The 25,927-nt window shown below is 43.9% G+C and overlaps 1 protein-coding gene across 1 annotated transcript in view; it reads left to right on the top strand.

Moving 5' to 3' along the window:
* The window catches only part of C10H1orf21 (chromosome 10 C1orf21 homolog), an 87,547-nt gene extending 62,441 nt beyond the window's left edge, over window positions 1-25,106 (top strand). Inside the window, exons 4-6 of the mRNA XM_085231142.1 lie at window positions 17,332-17,408; window positions 20,540-20,600; window positions 24,350-25,106. Of these exons, the coding sequence (XP_085087268.1) occupies window positions 17,332-17,408; window positions 20,540-20,600; window positions 24,350-24,388 (177 nt within the window). The 3' untranslated portion in view covers window positions 24,389-25,106. The remainder of the gene's footprint in view (window positions 1-17,331; window positions 17,409-20,539; window positions 20,601-24,349) is intronic.
* Window positions 25,107-25,927: the final 821 nt, after the last annotated feature.

The following is a 25,927-nucleotide window of genomic DNA, read 5'->3' as shown; positions in this document are numbered from 1 at the left end:
AGCATTTTTCACCGCTTCAGCCGTTGTTCTGCATGTGCTTGCTTTGATGCTTTGGCTGTGTTCATCACAGTGTGTGGATGAAGTCAGCAAACCTTTACAATCCAATCGGGAATCTGAGCTGAAGGAAACGATATTTTAGATGAGACTATTTAAAACAAGAGCAGACGCTTTTAAGCGGAATATTTGGTGTTTTGTTTGAGTACAGAGGCTGGACACAGGCATTGATCAGCTCAGGCTTGCTGGGACCATGCTCTAGTGCTGGGGCCTTCTCTAGAGCCAAGGGAAGGGGATGTGGAGATGGCTGCTGGCAAGCTTGCCAGCCCCATTCCCTTGCTCCTGCTGGCTTTAGCTCTTCAGTCTGAATTACAGCATGCTTGGAGCCACAGCTAGGGGAATCCAGGTCTCCTTGTACCTTTTTCTGGAATTTTTCAGGATATTAAGTGAAATTAAAGGATTTTTTTTTTCTTTTTATATATAAGAAACATCTATTGTTGTTATTTATGCCTGACAGATGGCATTGGTGCAGTGTTTTTAACCTCCTTTGGCTGGAGCTGGTGTCCGTGCTCCTGTTTTTAGGCAGAGGGCTAGAGGCTGGAGCTGCCTCTGCGTGCAGGGTCAGGCTTTGCGTGACCCATATGTGAGCTGCATGGTGCTTTGCTCCCCTCAGTGTCATTGCTGGGATGCTAGCAGATGGGGACGTGTGCTGGGGGAGTTTCTGCATTTCAGGCAGTGGGCAGGCTGGCACTGAGCAACAAGGGGAGAGTCGGATCAGGAGAAGGGGAATCTGGGCAGAATGAGAACCTTCAGGTTCAAGGGTTTTTCACTGACAAGAAAAAGAAAACCTAGGAGAAAAAAAGAGTCAGTGGAAAGAAATATGTCCTTATAATTCAGGCTCTTGTGTGGAGGGAGGATGATGCAGTTTGGGATTACATATAGGCACGTTATAAAGTGATATAGCATATACATGAATACTTCCTACTGTCAGGTACAAATCAATCAGGTGCAAAGCAATACTGAACTACACTATCATGCAACTTAACGAAGCAATCTGTTTGCTCTCACCGGGCAGAAAACCTTCTATGGCTTTAAATTATTTGCTCCTTGCTCCTACAAGAGAAAGTATTCGAGTTGAAACGCAGCTCCACGGTGCTGCACTTTCATCTCCCTTACTCACTCTGCACTTGCCCTGCTCAGTCAGTGCTGCTTCTCACTGCCTTATCTCAGGTGGGATCTTGCCATGGGATAGCATCAAAGGCGGGCAAGTAAACAAACTGCTTCATCTACTGGGCATGGGAATGCAAAACCGATGCTTTTTAATAATGTAATAATATTGTATTTGTGCATATCTATATGCATTTAAATAGAAAATGCAGTTTGTATTACAGCAGTGCCTGAAGGCAGTAGCTGGGAATCAGAATTGGCTGTTCTGCTTTGTGAACACGGCATAAAGAAATCTGACCCATCTAACTCCTATCCATCCAAACTATTGCATCCAAACCAGCACTTTTGTCTCCAAATTCATGTGCTTCCAGGAGAGCAACTTGGGGGTAAGTTTCCAAATCCCTCAGTATAAAATAAAAGGCAAACACTGGAGAAAATAAAAATGTAGCCACACAAGAAAGCATGGTGCATTGCCTTCCTTCCCCACTGCCAGGATGTACGGCTGCAGTGTGGGGGATGATTTGGATGAGCGTGGGAGGGAGCGTGCCATCAGGCTGCTGCTTTTCTTCCTTCATTTAGCTGTTTGGTAAAAGGCAGCTGCTGTGCTGGAGAGGGGGCTGCCATATGGGGACGCATGGCAGCAGGGGATGGTTTCGGGATCTGAGACATGCTCAGAACATTCTGCAGCCAGTAAAATGCTGCGTGTTTGCCAGATCTCTTCTTAGGCTTGGGGAGCACACAGCGAGTTGTTGCCTTAGCAAGCAAACTTGAGTTAAATATAGAAAATGCTCAGTCCTTTCAGATGGCTGGGCTCTGAAACCAGCCTCACTGAAGTTGCTTCATAGTCTTCAGGAGTCAAAGTCAAAACGTACCTTATATTTTTTATAAGAGCTTGGCTAGCTGCAGAAATTTAGGAGCTTGTGTGTTCCGGGGTTTGGTGCTCCCGTCTCTGTAAGCCACTCCATCCTGCCCAGCTTTTCCAAAGATCAACATCCGCATGAGAGCACTGAAATAATCCTTCCACTCATTTCCTTCCTGCTGAAAGTGCTCTGCTACAAAGCAGGACTTGAGCCACGCAGTGAGATGCACGGTGATGGCAGACACGAGATGGTGGCAGCTCTTCCCAAAGCGCAGCGTGTTCACAGCGTGCCGTGCATTCAGCTGGTTTTCTGCATCCTCCTTTTGTAAAACGCAACGATGCAAGCAGAGATCCTTCACTGAGCTTCTGCTGTGGCACAGCATCAGCCAGCATTGCTCGGCCTTGCAGTGAGCCGTGGCTGGCCACAGGCCAAGCGTTTGCTAGCTGCAGCCTGCCCACTGCAGCTCCTCTGAGAATAGCCCCAGTGCTCTTTTAATCCAACAGAATAGAGAAAAAGAGAGAGCTTTTAGCAATTGTTGTTTTAATCAGTGTTACAGACATGGAGTTTGGAGGGAAGCTTGCATCTGCTACAAAGCTGAGAAGTGTTCTGGGACTCGGTGCAGTGAGCCAGGGCTGAGCCCTACTGGCTGTGGGGCAGTGGGCATGCAGGTGTCTGCAGTGGGTGCCTCGCTTCAGGAATTCCAGGACATGAGCAGTTTCTCAGCTAATGCTAATTAGGCTTCTAACTCCTTCTGAACTGATCTAAGGCGAGGATTAATTACAAAAGTTTCTCAGTGTTAGAACATGTTTCTTTAGTTAAAGTTCAGTATGCTTTCAGTTAATGATTACTGTAAAAGATTTTTCCTCTACTTAAAATCCCCACATATATCTTTCTATCTTTATATGTAAATAAACACATCTATGAGTTTATCTAAACAACGCTGAATGTTAAATGGGAAAAACACATGAAAGGCCCATGCCCTGCCAGCCCATTCAAAGGCTTAAGAGAGTGGATTCACTTATGCCTCATGGGCTTGGTTGTCTTTTGGAAGCTGTTCTTCTGGCTGCACTTGTTTGCTCAGTTAAATAAAACATGGCATGGATTGTTTTCTTATCTTCATTTAAATAATAAGGGACCTTAGTTCTTCTCTTTTTGTCTGCAAGTGTAGGGGGAGATTGATGGAGTCTCGATGGATCCAGAGGGTCCCATGTTAGATCATTGCTCGGTGAGGCTCCTGCCTCTGAGCTTTGAGTTGTGCACCTTCTAAATCTGAACGTTATTAATACCGTGGTGACATTTCCACAGAGAAGGAAGGATGCAGGGCTTTATAAATAGAATCCATGAAGTAGTGTGAGAGTGAAAATACCTGGATTTACGTCAGCCTCATTTGTTGGCCGTTAAAAAATCCTACGTAAAAATGTTTAAGTGGGCATGTGAAAGGTTTGGTTTGACTTGGTGTGCAGTTATGAAAGGCCAGATGGGAGAACATGTCTTCTCCATGTCTTCTCTGTCTTCTGTGCTCCCTGTTTTCCTGGGATAAATGTTTAGCAGATTCTCACAGTTCAGCAATTCTTGCATGGGCACAGTATCAGAGTGTTCCCTACTGGGGATCCCTGTGCCAGTTTGGAAAAATGAACCAAGTTTTCATTTTGTTCTCTTATTTACTTTATGGAACTCTTTATTTTTTTTTTATGATTAAGTCACAGAGCCAAACACTGTTGCCGTTTTTTTTTATATCCTACTTCTTCGAGTGCTTTAAAACAGAAAGAATTCAAATCTAGTTCCTATGGCTGCTATGTGTCAAGTTTTTTCCTAGAAAAGCATTGCATTAGCCTGTCCTTGAGCTCGGATAATGCAACAGAAAATTGTTGTTATAAATGTAGGCTTTAGATTCTTGTCATATGTTAATATTTTGTTAATCTGGCACTATAGATTCCCCTGGTTTTATGGCCTCTACTTACTAATCCTGGATTATGTATGTTGATCATTACTATGTGCAGTTATTGAACTTGGTTTTATGATAACGACATAGACCATAAAGCTGAGTTAACTTAAGGAAATAAAAGGTATGCAAATACAAAGCACTAAAATAATAACGAAGACCTTGCTATCGTGCTGGGTGATGATCTGCAGTGGGATATTTGTCATTCAGCTTTTCAGTGAAACCCTGTTGCAAAGTGCTGCTCCAGCGTCACTTCCCAACCAGTCCTGGGTCTCCCTGAACTTCTGGCTCAGCTACTGGAGAGACAGAATGTATTGGATCTGCTCTGAGTTTACAAATGCTGACAGATTAATTTGGAAAGACAGATTGCAAACATGCATCATGGCCACAGTCTGAGTTCTATAAAAGTGATGTATGGCTGGTGCAGAATGATTAAAAAATCGTATCAAGGGAACAGCTTAATTAACTATTCTTGATTAAAGTAGTACAGTATGTGAATTTAATAGCTTGTCTTCAAAAGCAGAATGTGAAATCACTTATTACTGTGGTGTATCTTGCTGGCAAATTGTGAGCTGCCAGAGGTTCCTGTGATTAATTGAGTTTAGAGGAACTTAACACTGGGGTGGGAGATACTGAATCACTATTCTGCTCTTGCTTCAAGCTCATTCCCTCATGCAAGAAAAAGATTGTCTGGAATGAAGTCATGGGAGAGTAGTGAGAGGGTCGAGAGCTGCCAGGGAAGGGAGAATGCATGGGGGCTGCAAAGCAAGGTCTGCAGTGGGCACCATTAACAAAATGGTGGGCAGGCAAATTGTTAACAGCATCCTTGCTCCAGCTTCCATATGAGTGGAATGTGGGTATCAAGTACTGTTTACAACATTCTAAAGGTTTTCTCCAAAGGTTTTCTCTAAAAATGCTAATACCACGGAATGGATGTTTGCTCTAAAATAGAAGCTTAAATTGTGAAGTATAATGGAGAGCCCAAGGGTGAATTTTGGGAGCAAGTTTTATTGCTGTGGCATGAAGGGCACTGACTGCCTTCGTTATACAACACTTCAGTGTTATTAAAGCTCAAATTCAGCCACACTGATCAATTAGCACCGACATGAAACTAGTGAACTTTATCATTAGGTGATGTCAAAACTGAGCCTAAGTGTTTTCTTGTCTTCTTTAAATTAGTATATACTAACCTCCTGCTTAACCTTTGTTTCAGAATCGAGTATTTACACTTGATTTGCTTTATTCCTTCTGATTCCAATCAGAGTCAGTTTTCAGTGCAATTTTTTCACTGTGTGTAGGTAAATATGCTGTTTGGATGCATGAGCTGTGTACAGCCTGCAGGTCAGATGGGTGAAAATCATGATCTCACAGCAGCCATTGTGGCTTTTAAACTGAGCATCTGCACATCTGCTAAGATTAAAAATCAGGTTTTGTTTGTAGCTAATATGGTATCTTACCTTGACTATGATTAGTGGAAAGTCTGATCGTTGAATAAATCAGCGAGGAGTTACATATGGCCTCTGAGAGATGCTCATTCCTCCCAGCACCCCTCTCTGGGGAGCAGAGCTTACTGCAGTAGGTAGGCTCACTGAGATGAGTTGGACCAGCTGTGCCTGAAGATACTCTACACTACAGTAAGTGAACGTAAAGGGCAAACTTCTTAAGGACAAGTCCCTGTCAACACATTTTTCTTGGAGATGGATTTATTTCAGATGCTGCTGCTGCAGTGACACGTAAGGCACAGTTGTTTTGTACTTTATGAGTGCTTTGAAAAAAATTAGCAAATTCCATTAATATTGTGGTCGGTGAACTCATCTGAAGTTGCCTGATGGCACTGTTCTGTATACACAGTGGAAAAATCAATAAATTTAATCCAAGGTAAAACCATCTAGCTCTCTGAAGGAGAAGACTGCCTTGGTTGCTGAGTACTGGAAATCATTGCCTCATACTAATTGAACAGCATCCAGAAGTTGTGTGGCCGAATCTTCCAGACTGATTTGACTCATGGGGTATGGTGACTCCAAATGAAGTATATTTGTCATGCCGCAGTCCTACAGGATTAAGAGCACTTGGATTCATTTGATCTGATGTATTCCAACAATATTAAGCAAGTCCATTTTTTATTGTCCTTTGCACCTTGTATTTTCCTGGCTGTGGAAGTCCAGCATCTTACTTTTTGGAAGCCGAGCTGTGATATGACAAATATTTCTGGCCAGTATTTCTAGCCCTGGCAGGGTTTGAAGAATTCTTGGCTGGCTTTTACAGTAGGCTAATAGCTTAGACCAAATATAACAAGAGGCAGAGTCCAGCATGTAGAATTTAATCATGTTATTTATTATATTATTGTATTATTTTTCTTGTCTTGAAGTTATTCAGTGTTTTCTGGTTTTGTGCTTAATAAGCAGTCATTCTCAAATGTTTTAGTCGATATTTAGATACTAATTAATTTTAAACAAAACATCTGAAAGATGCTTTTGTCTTTCAGCAGAATAATTACGCTTCAAAACTTGCTTTTTAAGTCATTTGGAAGGTCCCACTTATTGAGTGCTTGGGAGGTAGGACTCACTCCTGGAACCTCTTTGCAGCCATATCCATGGGCACCATTTGTAGTCGTGCAAAGACACAGATTGCAAAGATGCTGCACCGATGTGATTAAAGTGAAGGAAATGGTATGAATGCAAAACGGTGAACCCGTTAAGAGAGAGAGAGAGACGTCTTTGTTCTTACTCACAGTAGCATTCAGATGTAAGTAAATAATGTCTGACGAGGTGGGAACAGAGGAGCGCTGCTAATAGTGTGCAGCTTTCCTAAGATGTGAGCTCTGAGGTGGGAATGAGGAGAGAATGTTGTTCCTGGTTGTGTCACTCCCTTGATGTGTTTGGCCTTGGTAAAATTTCATTTCCGTGAACTGGAAGGACTCCTTGCATGGCTAGATTGGCCCTATACCTGTGGCAGTGTACCAGAACTGCATGGCTGGACTTTTGAATAGCAGACCTCAGTAAATGGTCGCAAACCAACTGTGAAAACGCACTCTTAATGAAAGAAGGACCTACCAAGAGATAGATGGCCCTGAGCTCCCCTTGGTCCTTTGGGAGAGCGTGGAGAAAAAAATTTGCTCACCCTGTAAGCTGAAATTAGTGGGGAGTGACTTTAAGCTTCAGGAATTTGGGGCTTAAACTAAACTCTGGAATGGAGGATTAGGAAAACACCCCCTAATCACCTCAGCTGTTTGTCTTCCCAGATAGGCCTTGATAATGTGGTGAGCTTGCTGTCATGGAACACCTATTGAGTTAACAAGTTAATGTGCCCTTCTGGATGTAAATGGAGGAGGGAGATAGCTCTGGGTGAGAAGCCAGAGCAGTCGCCCATAGCTCTGTTGGTGCTCTCTAAGCAGGAGGAGAGACCATGAAAGTTCTGCGGCAAAGGATTTGATACCTGCACTTCCCTATGGGCTGCACAGTGAGGCCCTCTGATGCAAAGGGGCCAGCCCTGGCAGTGCTGAAGCATTGCATATTCATAGTAACTGAATGACTTTAATGCTCCTGGACCATTAATAGGACTGTGCTGCTTTACTGCCTGCTTATTTATAGCTGCACATTTGAGGTGGTGTGTGGCTGCCAGTGTTCGTTTGGAAGATCTGAATAGAGGAGCCTTAGGCTGAAAGGAGTGTGTTCCTTCTGCTCTTATTACAGATACATCTCAGTAGGGTTTAAACATCACAAAACGGGCCTCCCATGCTCTGTCATCTGCAGCATGCCCTTCCTGTCTCTGTGAAGGTTACTTGGGAATCCTTACCGGCTGCAGGCTGTGGGCTGGCTGCTGGGCCTGTCATGCGGCTGGCTGCTTCCCCACCTTCCTTCTCGGCCTTCCTTCCCTGCTCACCTTAGCCAGCCGTTCTGACACACAGGCAGTGTTTTTGCTGGGGTAGATCAGCCTGCTTGTTGAAGGCTGAGTGTGCTGCTGATGTACAAATTATTGTCCAGTCCTGGCAGCTTGCAACACGTGCCTTTTTCCAGGGCTGCCCTTCCTAGAGAAAGGCCAAGGAAGGATTACGTTCTGTTGTGGGCTGTTGAGAAGTTGTGAGTTCATCACACGGAATAAAAGACCTTCTGTGGCCTCTGGTTGAACACGTGTAAGCAATCTGCAGAGAGCTCCGACAGCCCCGTCTTGGCTGCTTTGTTTTGTCACAGACATGAGCAGGTGAGAAATACTCGTCAGTGTATCGCTGTGATTGCAAAGTAGATTTTATTTATTTTAATGTTCTCAGTAGCGATCAGGGAACGTTCCTGGCTTATTGCAGCTGCTATGCTTGTATTTGGCTCATCCTGTTACAAAAATGCAGGGGGATTATGGGGCTTTGGTGGCTTTAATAAAATCTATTTCTGCTGTTAGGATCATTGATGTGGTATATGACTTGAATTAAAGTTCTCATTATCGCATTAAGATGAAACAAGGAGTTAATTAAGTGTAGGGAAGTAATTGATAAAACTGCAACATGCAGTGAAAAATGAGACTGTATTTTTGCACTAAACCCTTGCGTTCTCCCACTTGTAAGTACCATTCCTATGAATGTGCATTGGAGTGTGCTTCTAATTCAGGCAGAAAGCTTTCATGTTTGGCAGTACTGCACCTCTTGGTAGTAATGTGGTGGCACAGCATTTTCTGAACATTCTTTTGATGGAAAAAACCTGTTAAATTATAGAGCTACTTTTCCTACCTTTGCACTTTCGTGGCTTGAAAAGAAAACTATGTTAAAACTTGGCTTCTGGAAGTGGCTGAAAGTCAAGTTGCAGATTTGAAAACTGGTTTTGATTCGAAACAGAAAAGTTGACGATGATATAAGAATGTATGTTTTGGTTGCATGTGATTTTTGTTAATTTTAGGAAGACATGTTGGGCCGTGAGTCATGGAATGTGCAGATATTTTACATTAGGACCATTCTTTTTCTACCACATTATTGTTTTGGTTTAGTTTTAGTAATCCAAGGGTTGAGGCAGGAAGACAGATGACCCTTAGCAGCTCTTTGGCTGCTAAAGTGGAGTTGCACTGTTGAGCAATGTACTACACAGCTTATGTACCCATTAGAAATGTCAAGCTCAGTTTATTTCTTCTGGAGCATTTATTTACCTTGGGTTTTCTGATATATGAATGCTCAGTGTGTAGATGTACTCTGAATATTTGGTAGTAAAGCTTATGATAATTTCATCTGCAAACCATGGTGCGCAGTAACAAAGTAAGCGCATCCTGAGAAGGCTCACACACGTCTGAGAGTCTTGAACCAGTGCTGCCTCTTTTTGAAAGAGTTGGGCTCTAATTCCCAAATACATGATCTAACCTGTTTTGCAAAGCTAAGCTTCTTTTCTTTTTTCTTTTTTTTTCGTGAAACCTTGAGAGTAAAAATGGTTGGTGGAGCTGCATGCAGTTTCTGTCCATTTGCTTATGAGTCTCAGACAGAGCCTGCGGAGAAATGCAATCTCTGAATGTGGGAGGTTAACCTCACTGGTTTTTAGATGCCACATCAAAAACAAGAGCATCTCCTGCTCTCCGATGTGGCAATACACGTGATACATCCTGACTTCAGTAAGGCTTTAAATGCTGTGACCAAAATGAGAAGCAAACTCTGTAGGCAGATGGGAAAGAGCCCAGAGGGGAGTGACAAGAATAGGAGGCTTAGCAAACATAAGCTCTAATGGAAGGTGGAATGAATTGATTTGTTTAGCCTAAAAATACAGAAGGAAAAGGCAAGTCACTTGGTGCAGAAAAGGTTGCTTTAAAAGGCAGGACAGACAGCTTTCCTCCATGACCACAGACAAATGCCAGAAGATATCGGGCAAAGATTTAAGTTGATTATTAGGACAGACATTGGAACTTTCAGGGAGGTCGCAAAGTGAAAGACAGGCTGTTGAGAAAACCCACAGGACTGGGATTTGGAGAATGGATTAGACAAAAATCCTTGAAGTAGTTTAGATATGTGCCCTCAGGTGGTGCAATTAGACAATACTCTGAAATACCTTCCTTTAGTGCTGGCTGAGACTATGGGAAGCTGTCAGATGACAGAGCTTGCAGAGTTTCATGATGGTGTTTTCTTGGAGAAAAGATGTACAACTTTCTGGCAAAAGAGAGCAGAGCTCCTTTTGAGTCTTTTCTGTGCCCACACCTACCCATGAGGCTTGGGAAGAAGTAATGCAGAGAGATGATGGGCACTTTAAAATCAGATGGGACAGTAAAGGGCTTATCAGGCACAGAATCACTCAGTTACTGTTGAGTCACAGAATCATTAAGGCTGAAAAAAACCACTGAGATCATCTAGTATAACAGTCAATATCTGTTAGACATCAGTATTTCCAGGCCTGTAATTGGATCTTAATGGAGTTTTTTTTTAATCCAGTATTGGTTTGGATATCTTCCAATCTGCAGTATTGTGGGTATCCCAAGCTATTTCTCATTCATCCTGGATGGAATATGTTTGCTCTGTTGGTGCCCCTTTTTGCTAACACCCAGGAGACACATTTATCTGCTCATCTTCCAGGTAAACTTAGCACAAAAACTCAGCTTCCATTACTGATTTAAACAGCTTATAACATATTTGAGCCGTCTATGATTGCCTTTCATTCTGCTGTATATCATATCTATTCTCAGTATCACTCAAGTAAATTTGTTTGGGGAATTCATACAAAATCCATTTCTGAGGGTTAGAAACTCAGAAAGCGAGCAGGCTGCTGTGTTCTTTGTGAAATAAAAATGTTTCTTTCTGCTATTTGTGGAAAAACAAGGCAATGAAAAGATCGTACAAATCCATAACTCAGGTTCCATTCACACCATAATACTCTTGTATATCCTAGTACATGTCAAACTTAACAATATTCACACTATTAAGTTCTTTGAAGTGTAAGTTTTACCCATGCTTAGGAAAATTGCCAGGTAACAAGAACTGTAGCTTTGTTCTGTTGGGTCTTAAATCCTGTGTCCTGTACAGCTTTCAAAGTTAATGCAAACAAAACAGCCGCTGAGAAGATCAAAATACAGGCATTTAAGTATGTGCCAGAGATGACATTTACACGATTGCAATCTACCAAAAATTTAAAAATGTTCACCTTGGACAGAGAATGAGAGTTTATTGTAGTGAATCCTTGCTGTTTTGGAACGTACATGGCTGTGTTTTTGTTCCCTTCATCAGACTCACAGCAAGTGGAAGACGCAGTTGGCCAGCAGTGGGCATTCTGCAGCAGCACACTGCCTGCTGCATGCGATGCTCCACATGTTCAGAGTGTTTCCTGTGATGTCAGGCTGTGGGAATTGGAAAAACGTTGTGGGAATAACTGGTGTGGGAGTGCCTGTGTGTTAGGGACGCATGGAGATGGTTTCTGTATTGATGCTGCTGCTTTATGCATGAGAACCAGCCCTGCAGGCTGTGCATCTCAAAACCTTCCCATTGCAAGCACATTTGTATTGATGAGTAGTGCTACTGTAATTTTTCTGCCATGACCCTGGTCAGGAATACTTCTAGCAGTTGTTTATTCTGCTTGCGTTTGGTTTAACTGATTTTCTTGATTTGCACCATGTTTTCTAATTAGTTCAGTTTTTCCTCCTTGCTGACTTGCAAGCGACGAACACAGAAGAGATCTGTGTTTACAGTTGAGCCTTCGATTCATCTCTGGTTGTACAAGGGGCAAAAATATCTTGAGAAAAGAGTAATGAACGTTCATCAATGATTGCTGAACATTTATGAGACCAGGCAGTGGATGCTGGCACAGTGAGGGGTTGGTGGTGCTCCTCAGCAGTGGTGACAGTGACAGTGGGTCCCCTCTGTTGGTGCAGGTTTTCACAACCGTAGCATGCAGGGTCGTCTTCATTGCTGCATAGCTAACGGTGGTGACTGATGAAAACGTTGTTGTGTAGCTGGGAATTTGCCCTACTGCAGCTACTGTGCTCATTCTATCTGTGTAGTTTCAGTGGAAATAAATAGGATTTACTTTCAGAGAGACCTACGTATATGCGGCCCAAGACAATTCCTCTTCACTCAAAGCAGCCTAGGCAAGCCAAAAGGTTGGGCACCCATGGGGTGATGTATGGGAGCATTCAGAGTGTGTTTGTCATTGGTCTTGGCTGGTTCTGTCTGTGCAGGAAGGTCTCAGGATGCTGTGCTTGTCTGTGCTGTTGGAGGCATCTTTCAGGGTGGATGGAGGCACATTCTGCAAGCAGGCTGGCAAAGCCCAGTCTCTCCTCAGAAAAAATTTTGCATCCAGCTATTTAAAAAAAGCCTGGAAATGACGCATCTGGCTCTCCAGATATTTTCTCTTGCGTGTCTTTGAAGGACGTAAAGCTTTTCAAACCCATCCCACTAAGAACCTCTGCAAAAATTGCAGTAGCAAAAACCTGCTTGCCATTCCAGCAAAGTGCCTTCTTGGAGCACAAACTAATGGGTATGTGTCCTGATGCAAACAGGCTGCTTAACACACCAGATTGCTTCTAAGGCTCTATGTTATTTATTCCTGGTCATAAATGTTTTACAGACTTCATGCCATGCCCTTGTTTCATGCTTAATGCCAGCTTTTTCCACATTACTACACTTGCTGGAAAACTACTTTCAGGAGATCTGCATGAAAAATTTGAGGGCACGAGTAATATATACATTTACTATAAATAACTATATTTCTGTAAAAAGCTTGTTGAGTGGGAGAGAATAATTAATGACACAGGCTTAATAAGCAGTAAGATAACTTTGAGCCAGGGTGGCTGTACTGTCCAGAAGACTGACATACCTGCAAAAGAGCAAAAGTAAGGTTGGTTGTGCTTTCTGTTGCTAAGAGCCCTAAAATCCTTTAAAGTTTCCTCCAGAGCCAGTCTGGTCTTGTAAGTTGTCAGTAATGTATTTTTTTAAAACTCGATCCATCTATTTTTTATTCGCTAGATAAAACTTCCAACCACCCTGATGTACCAAAGCCATTAAAGATGGGGTGTGTTCGGAGGGTTGGTGAGCAGGTCTCCATTTTCTTTGCAGTATTTCTGGGCATCTCTCAGTGTGAGCAAATATCCTTCGTGCCCTGAAGCAATCCCAAGCTATGTGCTGTACAGAATGGCGAGGGGTAGTTTTCAGGTTCTTGCAGAGCAGTTGCACAGGGGTCATTCCTCAACTTATTTTTGCACGCAGTTGCCTTCTGGAAATCTTGCAGACATTCCCCTTTATCTGCCTCCCATCCTGGAGTACCACCGAAACTGGAGGAGCTGAGAAGCCCTGATGTTCAGGGCAGTGCCATCCTCCTGCTGCAGAACAGAGGCACTTTGCAGGTGATTTCTACTTTTCTGGAAGGGACCCCTTGAAGTGTGAAGTTTGGCAGCGTATCTGCATGAAGGAGCTTGGAGATAGAAACATTTTTATTTTTCTGGATGGGAAGATTCACACGTGCAATCCCCGCAGAGGGTGAAACAAGAATAAAATGGCAAAGTTCAGCTGAGAGGTTCTAAAGGAAATGGCTGCTCGTATTTATCATTTCTGTTTCTCACCAGTCGTTTTGTCTGCTTAGCTGCCTTCGTTTCCTGCCTTCGTTCCATCTCTTACTACATCAGTATTTCAGTTCATCTTTAGCCTTCCTGGCATGTGGTTCTAAAAAATGCATTGGAATTCCCATGACCAAGTAGTCCAGGCTTTCTAATATGCACAGTGAAGGAGGAGGGGTTGAAAAGCTGATGGGGAGGTTTAAAAACTTCTTGCTGTTAGACCTAGTAAATATTAATGCCTTTAAAAATCCTTTTGTGGTCGGAAATTCTCTTTTATTTTATTTTCTGCTCTTCGGTGATCATAAAATCACAGAATGGCCTGGGTTGAAAAGGACCACAATGCTCATGTAGTTTCAACCCCCTGCTATGTGCAGGGTCACCAACCAGCAGCCCAGGCTGCCCAGAGCCACATCCATGAACTGTATTTAGGTATTGCAGAAGTCCTTTGACTCTCTCCAGAGGGAGCTCTTTGCTTCCTCTTCCTTTTTTTCTTTTCTTCTCAACTTTACATTTTTGGATGGATTTTTCACATTTGTTTGGATCCCTCAGCCTTACTTACCTAATGAGCATAATTGGCTCATTAGGTTTTCTGCTAGTAATCACCCCTGATCTTAGCTTCTTCAAAGGCATTTAAAAAAGCAGCTACAAATTACTTACTGCTCTAACTCATCTTACTTTCAGCTGAATGTGCAAGCCAGTGAATAAGCCAATCTAAGGAAAAAGCAGATCCTTCTAGCCCTTGTAATCAATACTTTAAATTGTATTTTGCTGAGTAAGATTGAATAGGTGCATGTGTGTGCTCTCCTCCATATTCCGCATTTCTGGAGCTGCAGTCCATACAGTAATATCACCCAGTTATAGCTGGCAAGGAGGATGAGTTTCAGGATGACTGCAATGAGTTGGAGAAAGCTATAGGCTGCTGATAAGGGCATAGGATTTCTTCCTGCCAAATCTGGCTTACGATCCTGGCGTTTCTGCAGGCTGCATGCATGATGTCGGCAGGGTTCAAAGAATCTGATTTTTTTCCAGCAATACCTGCCCACATGTTTCTACCTCCCTTTTCTTTCCATGCTTGAGTGGCCACGATTTCAACCTGAAATCTTCAGGCTTTGAGCTCTCCCTGTCCGTTATGTAAGGGTAAAACTTAACAAACCTACTCAAAAAATTATTTTTTGGTGTCAGATTTATTGAGAATGATCTTTTGTAGGGAGAAGGCACCATGAGCAAGCCCTTCATTCTTAGCTGAAGAAATCAAGCCTGATATCTATTACAAGGTGCTGCCCAGGACTGGGGCAATGCGTGCATCAGCCACGGAGCAGCGCCAGCACCCACTGACTGCTTTCATGCATCCATCAGCCTGTATGAAAGCCCACACTGTGTCCTATCAGCAGTCACAGACGTCTGGGAGGGATCAGAGTTTGTGCCAACGTTGGCTTTTCTCACAGCTGATGTTGAGAGACTTACTGTGGAAGAGTGATGAGCATCATCCCTGATGGCACGGATAGGAGGAAGGTGGGCTCAGCACCATCCACACTCCAACAGAGTCAATGCAAAGAGGCTCATTTTGCTGGCATGCAGTTCTCCTGTTCTGTGGCTTTTCCCCTGTCTGGTTGCATATTTTTTCGATTACCATAACTTTAGAGGGAAACGATTGAAGACCAACATGCGACTGCTGGTTAATGAAAATCAGCCATTGGGTGGCAGAATTGCTAATTGCACCTTTAATTGATTTCTTTCTGGCCGGTTTCATCAGTTAAGGAGAAAAACACATGGAACAAAATGTAGTCTCTTCATTAAATACGTTGGTGTTTATGAGAGCGTCTTGCTCTCAGCCTTGCATTACAAAGCCCTGTGTGTGGCCACACGTGTGAAGGGAGTTGAGTTGTTGGCAGCTCACCTCTGTCCTTCTGTAGACACCTTAAGAAAATACCTGAAGTACCAGTGCTGCTGGAGATGGCTTTGTAAGCATCAGGGGAAATGCTGACAGAGATTTAATTATAATGGCAGTAGTGGCTGTTGCTGTGTTAATAGCATCTGGTGGTGCAGTCACTGCCATCTGTTAATGCCCCGAAATTGTGATATGGCACATCCTTTATGGAGGAATTAACAATAATTTACGTATCTATCAAATGAAATCACCTTGATTTGCTGACAGCTTTACCTTGATAATGATTAATTGCAAAATAATGGGGAGTTAAATGTACCACTGTGAGCATTTTTACCATAGGCTATCTAATGCCCCTGTCTAAGTACAGCATCCTGGAGGGTTTATTTTTGAAGTGCTGGTGAGGGGCATTATTTGATGCATTTCCTTCCAATAATCCGTATAAGCAGAGCTAGATTAAAGGCTGAATTTAGCATATTAATTTCTATTTGCAGCAGATTAGGACTCTAAAAACACTTGTGGTTCTGCCGATGCATGCTAACTTCTGAAATGTTAATGACTGACTCTTATGCTTCAAAAAGAGAGAAGAATGAGGCTGAACTGAAAGAAGTGCCTCTGCATCCCAGGTTGGGTGATCCTGGGGTAGGAGAACGCCAAATGGATGGGCTGACCAAGTGTGTGTCTCATGGCTCCCAGGTCATCTGGCTGTGCTCTAAGTTAGAGTCCAAGCCATTCATTTCTGATGAATCAGTTTCTCTTCCAAGTGATGGAGGGGAATATTCCATTTGAGTATACTCTGAGGAGTTATTTTTGAGTATCAGCTTCTGTCGAAGCCTTTATTTTGGTCAGTGTGATGAACTATCAGTGCCATAAATAACAGTGAAAAATGAAGGACCGAGCCAATTTGGGGCCCTGTTGGTTTTCATTTCCCTCCCAACTCCTTTTGTTTGTTCCTGCTGAACAGCAGATGGAGGAGGTGACATGTTCTTTGGTTAGGTAAAGGAATTGTAAGTCGTAAATAATGGAAGAGTGTTAATTATCAGAAGCAGTAGGAGGGAAAGAGTAAACTTTGCACTATTGAAGTCAAGTAAACTCAAAATCTATTTCCTTCTTCCTGGGTAAGTAAGTCAGTCACTCACCGTTAGAATCATGGAGTCATTGGATCACCAAGGTTGAAGAAGACCTACAAGATCATCCAGTGCAGCTGTCTGCCTATCACCAGTAGTTCTCACAACTATAAAACGATTTTAAAGCAAATGGTTCTGTCTTGTTCTGCTGCTTTGACTTTCCAGTGCAGGATCCAAGGGAGGCTGTGGCCGGGGCAGATGGATGTTTGGTAGGACTTGGGATAGAGGCTTCTTTCTCCCTCACTTTATTTTCATGCAAGGCACTGTTTTCTGTTAGGGAGGATTAGAAGGCATGCATTAAACAGCGTTAAATTTGCTGAGGCAGTTGATGCTTACAGCTCTTGTAGAATTATTCATTAAAATATTAAATGCTAGACAGCCTGCCTTTTTTTAAATTCAGTGATTTAGTGTCCCTCTTAAAAATCACATTGTGTGATTCAGACATCTAAAGACTAAATAAGACAAAACAAAACCATCAAAATTACCCACAGAAGTGTTAATTCTTGGGTTTGCATTTCCTAAGTTGTCACTGAGGTGGTGGGGATGGATTTGCTTGGCAGGAAGGCTGCAAGTTTGACTCAGCTCCCTCCCACCAGCTATCCCAAGCACACCATGCAGACTGGAGGGGCTGCGTCCTTCTGCAGGGAATGTTTCACAGTTTCCCACCCAGGACGATGGTCCTGCATCTCACAAGGCTGTAGCATCAGTGGTGTTGCCTTCAATTTTGTTTCTGGTGAGCTTTTCTCATTTGGTTGCACAGGTGGCAGCAGAGTGTGACACTGTGATGAGAAATGCTTGTGTGCTTTGTTGCTTGATAAATGCTGATGGTATCTCTGTTGTGTTTTCTGTGTGTTCCAGGAAAAAAGTGCCAGTTCAAATGTAAGACTTAAATCTAATAAAGAGATCCCAGGATTAGTACATCAACCCAGAGCAAAGTAAGTTCAGTTGGTTTTATTTAATTTTAATACAAACAATTGCAGAATTGAAGTAGTATCTGTGGCCCAGTTAAGCCAGTTGGTGGTTTGAGCAGCCCTAAATCCATACCCACTTTACCTAAATCAGGTAAGAGCAATGTTGGCATCAGCCTCCTGCAGTGTCTTGTCCCTTGTACAGCTGAGATGCAGGACCTCAATGTGTGTGAGATGCACCTTGCCATGCCTTACAGGAATACCATACTGTGTTACTTCTCAGTTTTTCATATTTTACACACAGACAAACATATATGTGCACTGGTGTTCCTGAAAACTAGCTGCTAAGTTCCCAGGGAAGCTTTTGCTGGCTCTCAGCTTATGGTAGCAGACATAGAGCCTGTCAGACCCCTGGGAGAACCCTTCCATTTCAAACAGTGAGGTTGTTCCTTGGAATGAAGGCTGATTCGCAGCTGAGATGGCCTGGCTGAGAGCAGTCCACGTGGCATATGCCATGAAATATTTAGCTCCTATGGCAGGGCTGTTACTGATGGTAGTTACTTGTTTCTTATCTAATTCACCATTATGTTTTAATCACTAATTGGATTGAAAATAACACTATGAGGAGCTATATATCAGGTTCTTAACAGAGAGACGATAAACCTTTGCTGCTGAGTTTTGAACATCAGCAGTAATGCTGTTCTTTATGCTCTGCCTTCAGGACACTTATTAACTTAAACTTGCCACATACCAAGTGCACTGTATGCAGTTTCACTAATTTCCTAATGAACTGACAGTGTAAGTCAGTCTCCTTTCAAACAGAGGAGACAAAGTGCTTTGGATGTAATTGCAAAGAAATTTGCAGCAAGGAGGTGAGGGTAGAACCACCATTCAGCAAAGCAAAGCTGTGCTTCATTACTGCGGCCTGCTCCTTCCCAGCAGGGTCAGAGATGTATTCCAGTGCTTTGATATCAAGCACAGTTGTCTTCTTCTGTGCCTGCAAGTGTTAGTCAGCCTGGACCAGAAGGAGCCCTTCTTTTTGAAGAGTCCCCTCTTCTAGTGCATCCCGGGCAGCGTGGGAAAGGGCAGCTTAGCTAAAGGAGCAGAAACAGACAGGTAAATGGTAAGGTGTTTCTTTTAGCACTCTTGCAAGAATGGGTGTTATTTCAAAATGAAAAGCAGACTACATTACCAAAGTAAGGGCTTCTCCTGTACATAGGAGGATTTAGATTTCTACACCTGCAGCCCTGGAATTCTAAAGCAATGTGTAAGGAGCCAGCAGTAAACTTAGGGGGACTTTGGCAAGGCCGAGGAGCCGGTCCTTCCTTGCCATGCTGGGTGCTAGTGAAGCTGTACCTTCGTGGGGCTTCGTCCTTGCATCTTGCCCTTGCAAACCAACTCAGCTGACGTCTTGGAGAATCCCATTTTTTGGTAAAATGTGTTCCATCAGCCAGGCACGGAACATTTAAAACGTAAATGTGCTTCCTGATGTTTTCTGATTTCTTTCTGGGGAAAAAGATTTCTTCTGCTTCAATGCGGTGCTTTTCTCTCTCAGTATTATTCCCTGCTAAGGATTTTATAATTTCCCACGGCTCCTCAAAACACGCACACTGTCACATTTGTGTGCTGCAGCTTTAGATCTCAGGGCAATTTTACTGCTTGGTTAAACTTTTCTGAGGATCGTGTCCTGTCCCCAATGGGAATTCTGATGTTTATGGCAGTGCAATACCTTTTTATCCCCTCCACTTAACTTTCTTACTAACCATGGTTGAAGTGAGCAGTCTGATTTGACCCAAAACTGGATCTTCGATGGCGCGAAGGCAAAAGCATGTTTCCAGAGCTCTCTCCATCTCACGATACAGCAAGAGCTGTGCTTCAGTGGGGATGCTTCCCCTCCCTGCTGTACACTGCAGGTCCCTCGAGGTCTCTGCTGGGGCTGAGTTCCTGCATCCCCTTACCCATTGGGTGTACCAGCATTACAATAGGGCTTGTGCTCACGCTCCTTCCATCTGCTGAGAAATCTCCATGTTTTGGTCATCAGAGCAGCAGCCTTTGCCAACAGCTGTTTCTGTCCAATGGTGACACTTGGGGATTGAATTCTGCAATCTGCTGGGGACTCCAAGTGTAGGAATTTTTCATCTGCTTCCGAAAGTTACATTATCATCTGTAAAGTGAGTGGGTCTTCAGAGCCAGGAATCTGCCTGCCCAGAGGGCAGATGGCAGGGTTTGCTGCCCCATACAAGCATTTTGTCCCCATTACCACTGAAGAAAAGCTTCAAGATCTACATGTCCTTCAGACTACCTGGCATCGCTGTTATGACTGGCACCAGTCTCCCATTCCTTCTCCCTCTGCTCTCTTTCCTTCCTGCCTTCAGTGCCTGGCATTTCTCTGCAGACCCCACATGCCCAGGCTTTGCTGCAGTTCCAGAGGATGCTCCACCCCTGTGTTGCAGAAAGGATGTTGTTATTTCAGGAAAGAGGCTCTTACCACCCCATACCATAAATAGAGCAGACACACCCCAAGTATTGTCTGCCTCACATCCTCACCTTCATCTCCTCACTCTTTCCCTTTGTGTCTGCCTTTGCTGTATTTTGGGATCCCAGGATACCCCTGGGGAAGAGCTTGTTGTCTTGTGCTACCATCAAGTGTTTGACAGCCAAAAGTGGTCTTTTCCAGCCCTATCCACTTATGCAGAACCCCCTCACTAAATGCTGAGCCTCTTGATGCTGTAGATTTGATTGGTGTGAATGGTCTGTGGGGTCACGCAAGCTGAGCCTGAGGCCACACGTGAGTACTTGCCCAGCTGTAGTGGGGCAGGGAGGTTTTGCAGAACAAGGCTGTGATTCAGACCTTCATCTCACATTGCAGGCACTTTGTGCTGGTGAAGCTGGCAGTCTTCAGCACTTTGTTTTGAGGGGGCTTTTCTAGCCCAAGGAAAGGCAGTGGGTTGTGAGGTTTCCTCTGGATGGGTGTGGATGCTGGTGACCATCCCAAGTCTAGCACACATGCAGAATCAAATGCAAGAATGTCTTCTGTAGAGCAAAATCATGAAGTGATTTATTTTTCCTTGGGGTGAAAACTTAAAGCTGGGTCAGTGTGAGTGTTTTTTAAATGGAAAAAGTTCTGTTGGTACTGATGCTCTGCCTTTGCTTTTCAGCATGCACATCTCTGAAAGCCAACAAGAATTCTTCAGAATGCTTGATGAAAAAATTGAAAAGGTAAGGAGCTGCAAAGTTCTGTTTTGATCCTGTTTTCCCAGCTCTGTGGGGAGGAAAAGTGGGCGCTGCTGCAGCATCTGTGTCCTACACACTCCAAGGGTCTTGAATAAATGCACTTATCCTGTAAATATAGAGCTGCTTTCTGTCAAGCATCAGCTTCCAGAATGTGAAATGCATCACCTCCAAGGAAATGAGTTTTCCAAAGAAGTGTTTTATCTACAGACCAGAGCATCTGATGGCTGTATCTAGTTATTAGAATTCAGGTTAGTTTTGTTTTCTAGGTTTGTTCTGGGGCAGTAATGCCATTTGTTCACCAGCTGCCACGTTGGAGATGCAGCTGACTGTCTCCTCTCTTTGGATCCTTGCAGATGTTCTCTGGGGCTCTTACACTGCTTTGCTATATAGACCAGGGGACTGCCAATTAAGATGAAATATGCTGTCTTATATGTCAAAGAGACAGACAGCTCCTGTGCATTTCAAGCTGCTGACGTCATCTAATACAGATGAGTTACATGAGTTACCATGAGTGTGATAAGAATTACAGAGAAAATTAAAAGTGTATTTTGGACTCAGCAAAAAGAGGGCTGGCTGAAATGATTTTGGAATCCAGAAGACACAGGCTGAAGGCTTGGCAACTGAAAATAAATAGTGTTTATGAGTCCTAGAGGTCAAAAAAGCCTTGATACAAAGACCTGGAGAATTTCCCTAAGAGAAATTGCATCCCTTATTGGCACCCATCATGTGCCATGTTCCTAGCTGCAAGTATTGGCAGAGCTGATTTTACTTCTGTAAAAATGGCCCAAAGGTAAAAATCAGAATGTCAAACACAGTGCAGCATTCTTCTGCCTACCAAAATTCAATGTCAAAACACTGTGAGGCATTTGAAGGGAGGCATCTGTTAGTGTTTGAGTGTCTGTCCTTATGAGAGGAGCTAGAACCGAACTTGATGTAATTATGAAAATTAAATCCATCGAATTTGTAGGAAGAAATCCCAGTATAAAGCTCAGTGCTGAATGCTGAGCTGTGAAGGCAGTCAGCTGCATTTTGGTTCTGCTGGGTCAACTGGACTTTTTTGCAGGGTGCCAGAATGTGGGGGAAAAAAAAAATAAAAAATGGAGGGAGAGAAAACTGATGAGAAGACAGAGATATAATATGGGAGGTATGGAGTAGCTAGACAGTGTGTGGAAAGGAGAAATTGTGTATCCAAAGCAAGGCACAAACCCCACAAGGAGGTGCAAGTGGCACCAGATAAAGGGCAATGTCTATGTGCCCAGGGCAGGAATGGGCAGCACCTGGGGGAAGCTGCTGCACTCATCCTGGTGGGAGAAACCTGGCTGTGAATTACTGTCTGTGGCTGTGAAGGTCAAACCATATCCTTGTTATGAGTCCTGGTCTTCACCGCATTGAGTTTTCTCCTGAGTGCAATCACTGCAGGCTCAAGACCTTAAACTTGAACATGCTTTGGGTTCTGTTCCATCAGGGCTTCTGGGAAGGCGTGGAATAAAGGAAATGTCAACAACCAGTTTGGAAAACTTGCTTTATTTAGCATCTTGACAATGGCCATCACAAATAAAAGGCTCAAAAATGACTGCTTTCTCTGAATCCTGCCTACGGAGCAGTGAATGATCATCAGAAATTCTTATTTAAATAGATATCATTCCTGTAGGCCGAGGCACAGTGTGTAGGACTGGTTCCATCCCTCCTGCTTACTGGTTGGTGTTTGGGTAGAAGAGAAATATCCCAAGGGCTCAAGGGGTTTTGCACAGGCCACGTCCTCCTTCCTCAGCATTGCCTGGAGAGCTGATAAACTTTGTCCTTACTGATAAAAATCCCATTAGGGAATAAGGTGTAGACAAAAGCTTTTGTTCTGAAAACAAACTGAAAAAAAAATGTCCTCTCAGATCAACATATAACCCAAGGTGAAACTGGTGATTTTCTTGTGCAAGCTGCCCTGCCAGGCTGCCTTTGCTCCGGTGTTGTTCCTGTCTGCCATAAAACAAACTGCCTTTTGTCATCAGGCTTTGCAACAGAGCTGTGTTCCACCTGGGTGGTGGCAGAGAAGGGCAGGGGATGGAGGAGCAGCTGCAGGGCCGCTTGGGTTCCTTGCTCCCTCCCAGTGCCATCCATCTTCCCTCAGCTGCTGGGCTGGCAGGAGGCCGGCCTGGTGCCTGCAGTGTGGGAAACCAAGGGTTTCCCTGCAAAAAAGAGAATGATAGAATGGTTTGGGTTGGAAGGAACCTCTAAAATCATCTGGTTCCATCCCCTTGCTATAGGGAGGGACACCTCCCACCGGATCAGGTTGCTCACAGCCCCATCCAGCCTGGCCTTGAATGCCTCCAGGGAGGGAACATTCACAGCCTCACTGGGCAACCTACTCCAGTGTCTCACTGCCCTCACAATAAATAATGTCTTCCTAATATCTAGTCTAAATGTATCCTCTTCCAGTTTCAAGCCATTTCCCCTTGTCCTGTCTCCACATGCCCCTCCCCACCACCAAATACAGCCACCTTTGGCTGTAACATAATGCAGCGGAGGCTTTTCACCTTGCAGTTGGGCATTGCCACAAGCTTGACTTTGAGTTTGCTTTTTGGGGTCTCTCTGTGCAGAGCTGAGGGTGGAAGGCCTGCCTGGTGGTCCCCAGCACTGATGGATTTGGGCATCACTGTGAACACAGCATTTCTGCATCCCACCAGCCACTCTTCCTTCTGAATCAAAGAATGAATTTGTTTCTTTCTGGGTCAGCGGCTGCTGAGTTGAAATGAGGGCTGATCAGTCCCTCGGGACTTCTGCTCGTACAGAGGAAGCCCTGTCATTAATGGTGTGGGGCCACAGGCAGCTGTGTAAGTGCTGGGCACAGAGCAGGGACCCTCCAGCAAGGTGAGCTCAGTATCGTCAGGGGGACTTTAATTGCAGAAGATTTTGTCACCAGCACGTGCCCTACATCAATTATGCATCCCAAGGAACCTCTCATCCTTTTTCTCCCCCCTTTTTTCTTTTGGAAAAGGGCAGGCACCCGTTCTGATCTGTGGCTCGGCTTGATTCCCAGCTGACACAGCCCAGCACGTGGGAGCAAAGGGGATAGTCCACATGTGGAAGTTTTCAATCCCAGATTTGAGGCACCCATTTTACTCAGGGTATTTTGGGTGGTTTGTGCATTCAGAAGCTGAGCTCTGGCTGTTTCATCCCAAGGCTGATATCCTGGGAGATGCTGCTGAGTTTTGGATGATATGGGATGTGCAGCACACCTGCTCTGCACAAAGGCTGCGGTTGTTGAAGCTTAGCTTGTTTTCCTTCCTTGTGCAACTCTGATTTCAATATGAATAGTGTCTTTTGCTCTTCTGTTAAGCTCTTGCTGAGGTGATGTGATGCAGTGTCTCCATGCATAGCGTTGCTCATTAGATGGTGTGCTTGGTTGCTTTTGCCTCGGAGATTGTGCTGTAGTGATGGATCTATAAGGCTGCATACATCCAGGTGTGGCGTTACTCAGAGGAGCTTTGTAGATCAGTGGTTTGGACTCCCTTGGGATTCAGTATGGGGAATGAAAAGTACAAGATTTGCAGGGGCAGAAAGGGAGCGGCTTCCTGTCCTGGTGCCATGCAAGTCTTCCAGAGATGCAGACATCATTCCCTGTTTTTCAGCTTTCTGCCCGGCTCTGAACATTTACAGACCTGAAATACATGGTCTGTAAGTATCGTTTGTTGCTTTCTATCTCAGCAAGTCATTAACCTGTCTGGCTTTTTTCCTTGCAGGGTCGTGATTATTGTTCAGAAGAGGAGGATGTCACATAGTGCCAATTCTGCCAATCAAACCAGGAATACTACTGTGTAAATAGATTACAACCCAGTTGAGACCTTTTGGAAGTCTTCTAGAGCAAACAGCACTACATAAAAGAAGATCATTTCCACATTATATGCTCCATTCAGTTACAGTGTTTCTTAATGAACAGATGAGGAATATTGCTAAGAACTCATAAGGAACTATTTTTGTTGCTGCTAGTTAAAACTTGTTGCAACTTTTCACTTTCTCTGTGTCCAGATATGCAGCAGATCCTTAAAGTTAATCCGAAAGACGGTGTTGATTTTATTAAGGCCTCTGGCCTGTTTTCTATCAGGTGAGGTAGTGTTACACAGCTTCCATAAGTGAACATTCAAGCATCTGAGAAACACCCTTACGCTGTCTGTCAGTCCGCGTGCGGCCGGAGTGCTTATTCATGCTGGTGATTTCAAGCTTTGGAGATGGGATGTTTTGCCATGGCAGGCCTTGTTTCTCTGCTGAGAAGAAGCTGAGAAACTATTATCCATTAAAAGCATGTTATCACTGAAATGCTGGAAGTGATGCAAGAGCAGGAATTTGTATTTTAAGAGGAAAAGAGTTTCATTTAATAGGTATCTTAATCAAGGACTAAGCTTGCAGTATTGGCTTTGCTGAGCACGAATGGGAGTGTGATCACAATCATTTTGAATCTCTTTTTTTCTAAGAAAATAAACATTTTACTGTTTTTATGTATCCTTGTCTTTTCCCATTCATGTAATGTTCACGTTCCGAGAGCCTGGGGGTTGGGAAGGCAGAACCAGCCCTGGGCATTTACAGCAGTGGATCTGAGCTGTGAAAGCTGTGCTGTGCCAACGGGGTGTATCTGCTGCATCTCCTGTAGAGTTTATTTTTCCAGATGATACAGAGGGGATGTTGTCTTCTCAGAAGCAGACGTGATGTTTTTAACAAATACTGTCATGAGTTTTAAAAAAAACAAAAACCTTAAAGAAGTGGAAAAAAGACAACTTTTGTACGTATTCCTTTAAAAGTGATTGTTACCTGTGCCAGTATTTACCCTTCCCACTTTGACAGCGCCAGCTCTGCAGGGTGTCCCAAAGAGAAGCTTTCTCAGTGAGTCTGCAGGATGTGGGGTTCGTACTGATGCCATTATTCCCACCTGGAGGGCTGCTCCTGTGGGATCTGCCACAAGGCTGCACCAGCAGCCTCGAGTTCTGACATAGTGGGCATCAGCGTGGGGCACTCAGCCCAAACCCTTTAAAAGTGACCATTTCTCTGACCTGGGTCACAGGACCTTCTGCAAAACAGATCCTCCTAAAGGCTTGCAGCTGAAAGCCCCTCTCTTCTGATTTCCACAGATCTCTAAAACACATGGAATTCCATCACTAGAGCTTTCCTCTCACACTCACAGCACTGCATTCCACCAATAGCTTTCCATGTAAAAGCTCAGCACAGAGGGTCCTCCCCAGTGGATTTTACCCCTCATGTTGGTGGCCTGTTGATGGCCAAGCTCTTGAATCCTCGCTCTGTTTTGCAGCCATTTTGGCAGCAGCTTT

The sequence above is a fragment of the Meleagris gallopavo genome, chromosome 10, assembly GCF_905368555.1.
Source record: "Meleagris gallopavo chromosome 10, MGAL_WU_HG_1.1, whole genome shotgun sequence".
Lineage (NCBI taxonomy): Eukaryota > Metazoa > Chordata > Aves > Galliformes > Phasianidae > Meleagris > Meleagris gallopavo.
Note: the sequence above shows the minus strand (reverse complement) of the source record. Positions and strands in the feature narration are given on the sequence as shown.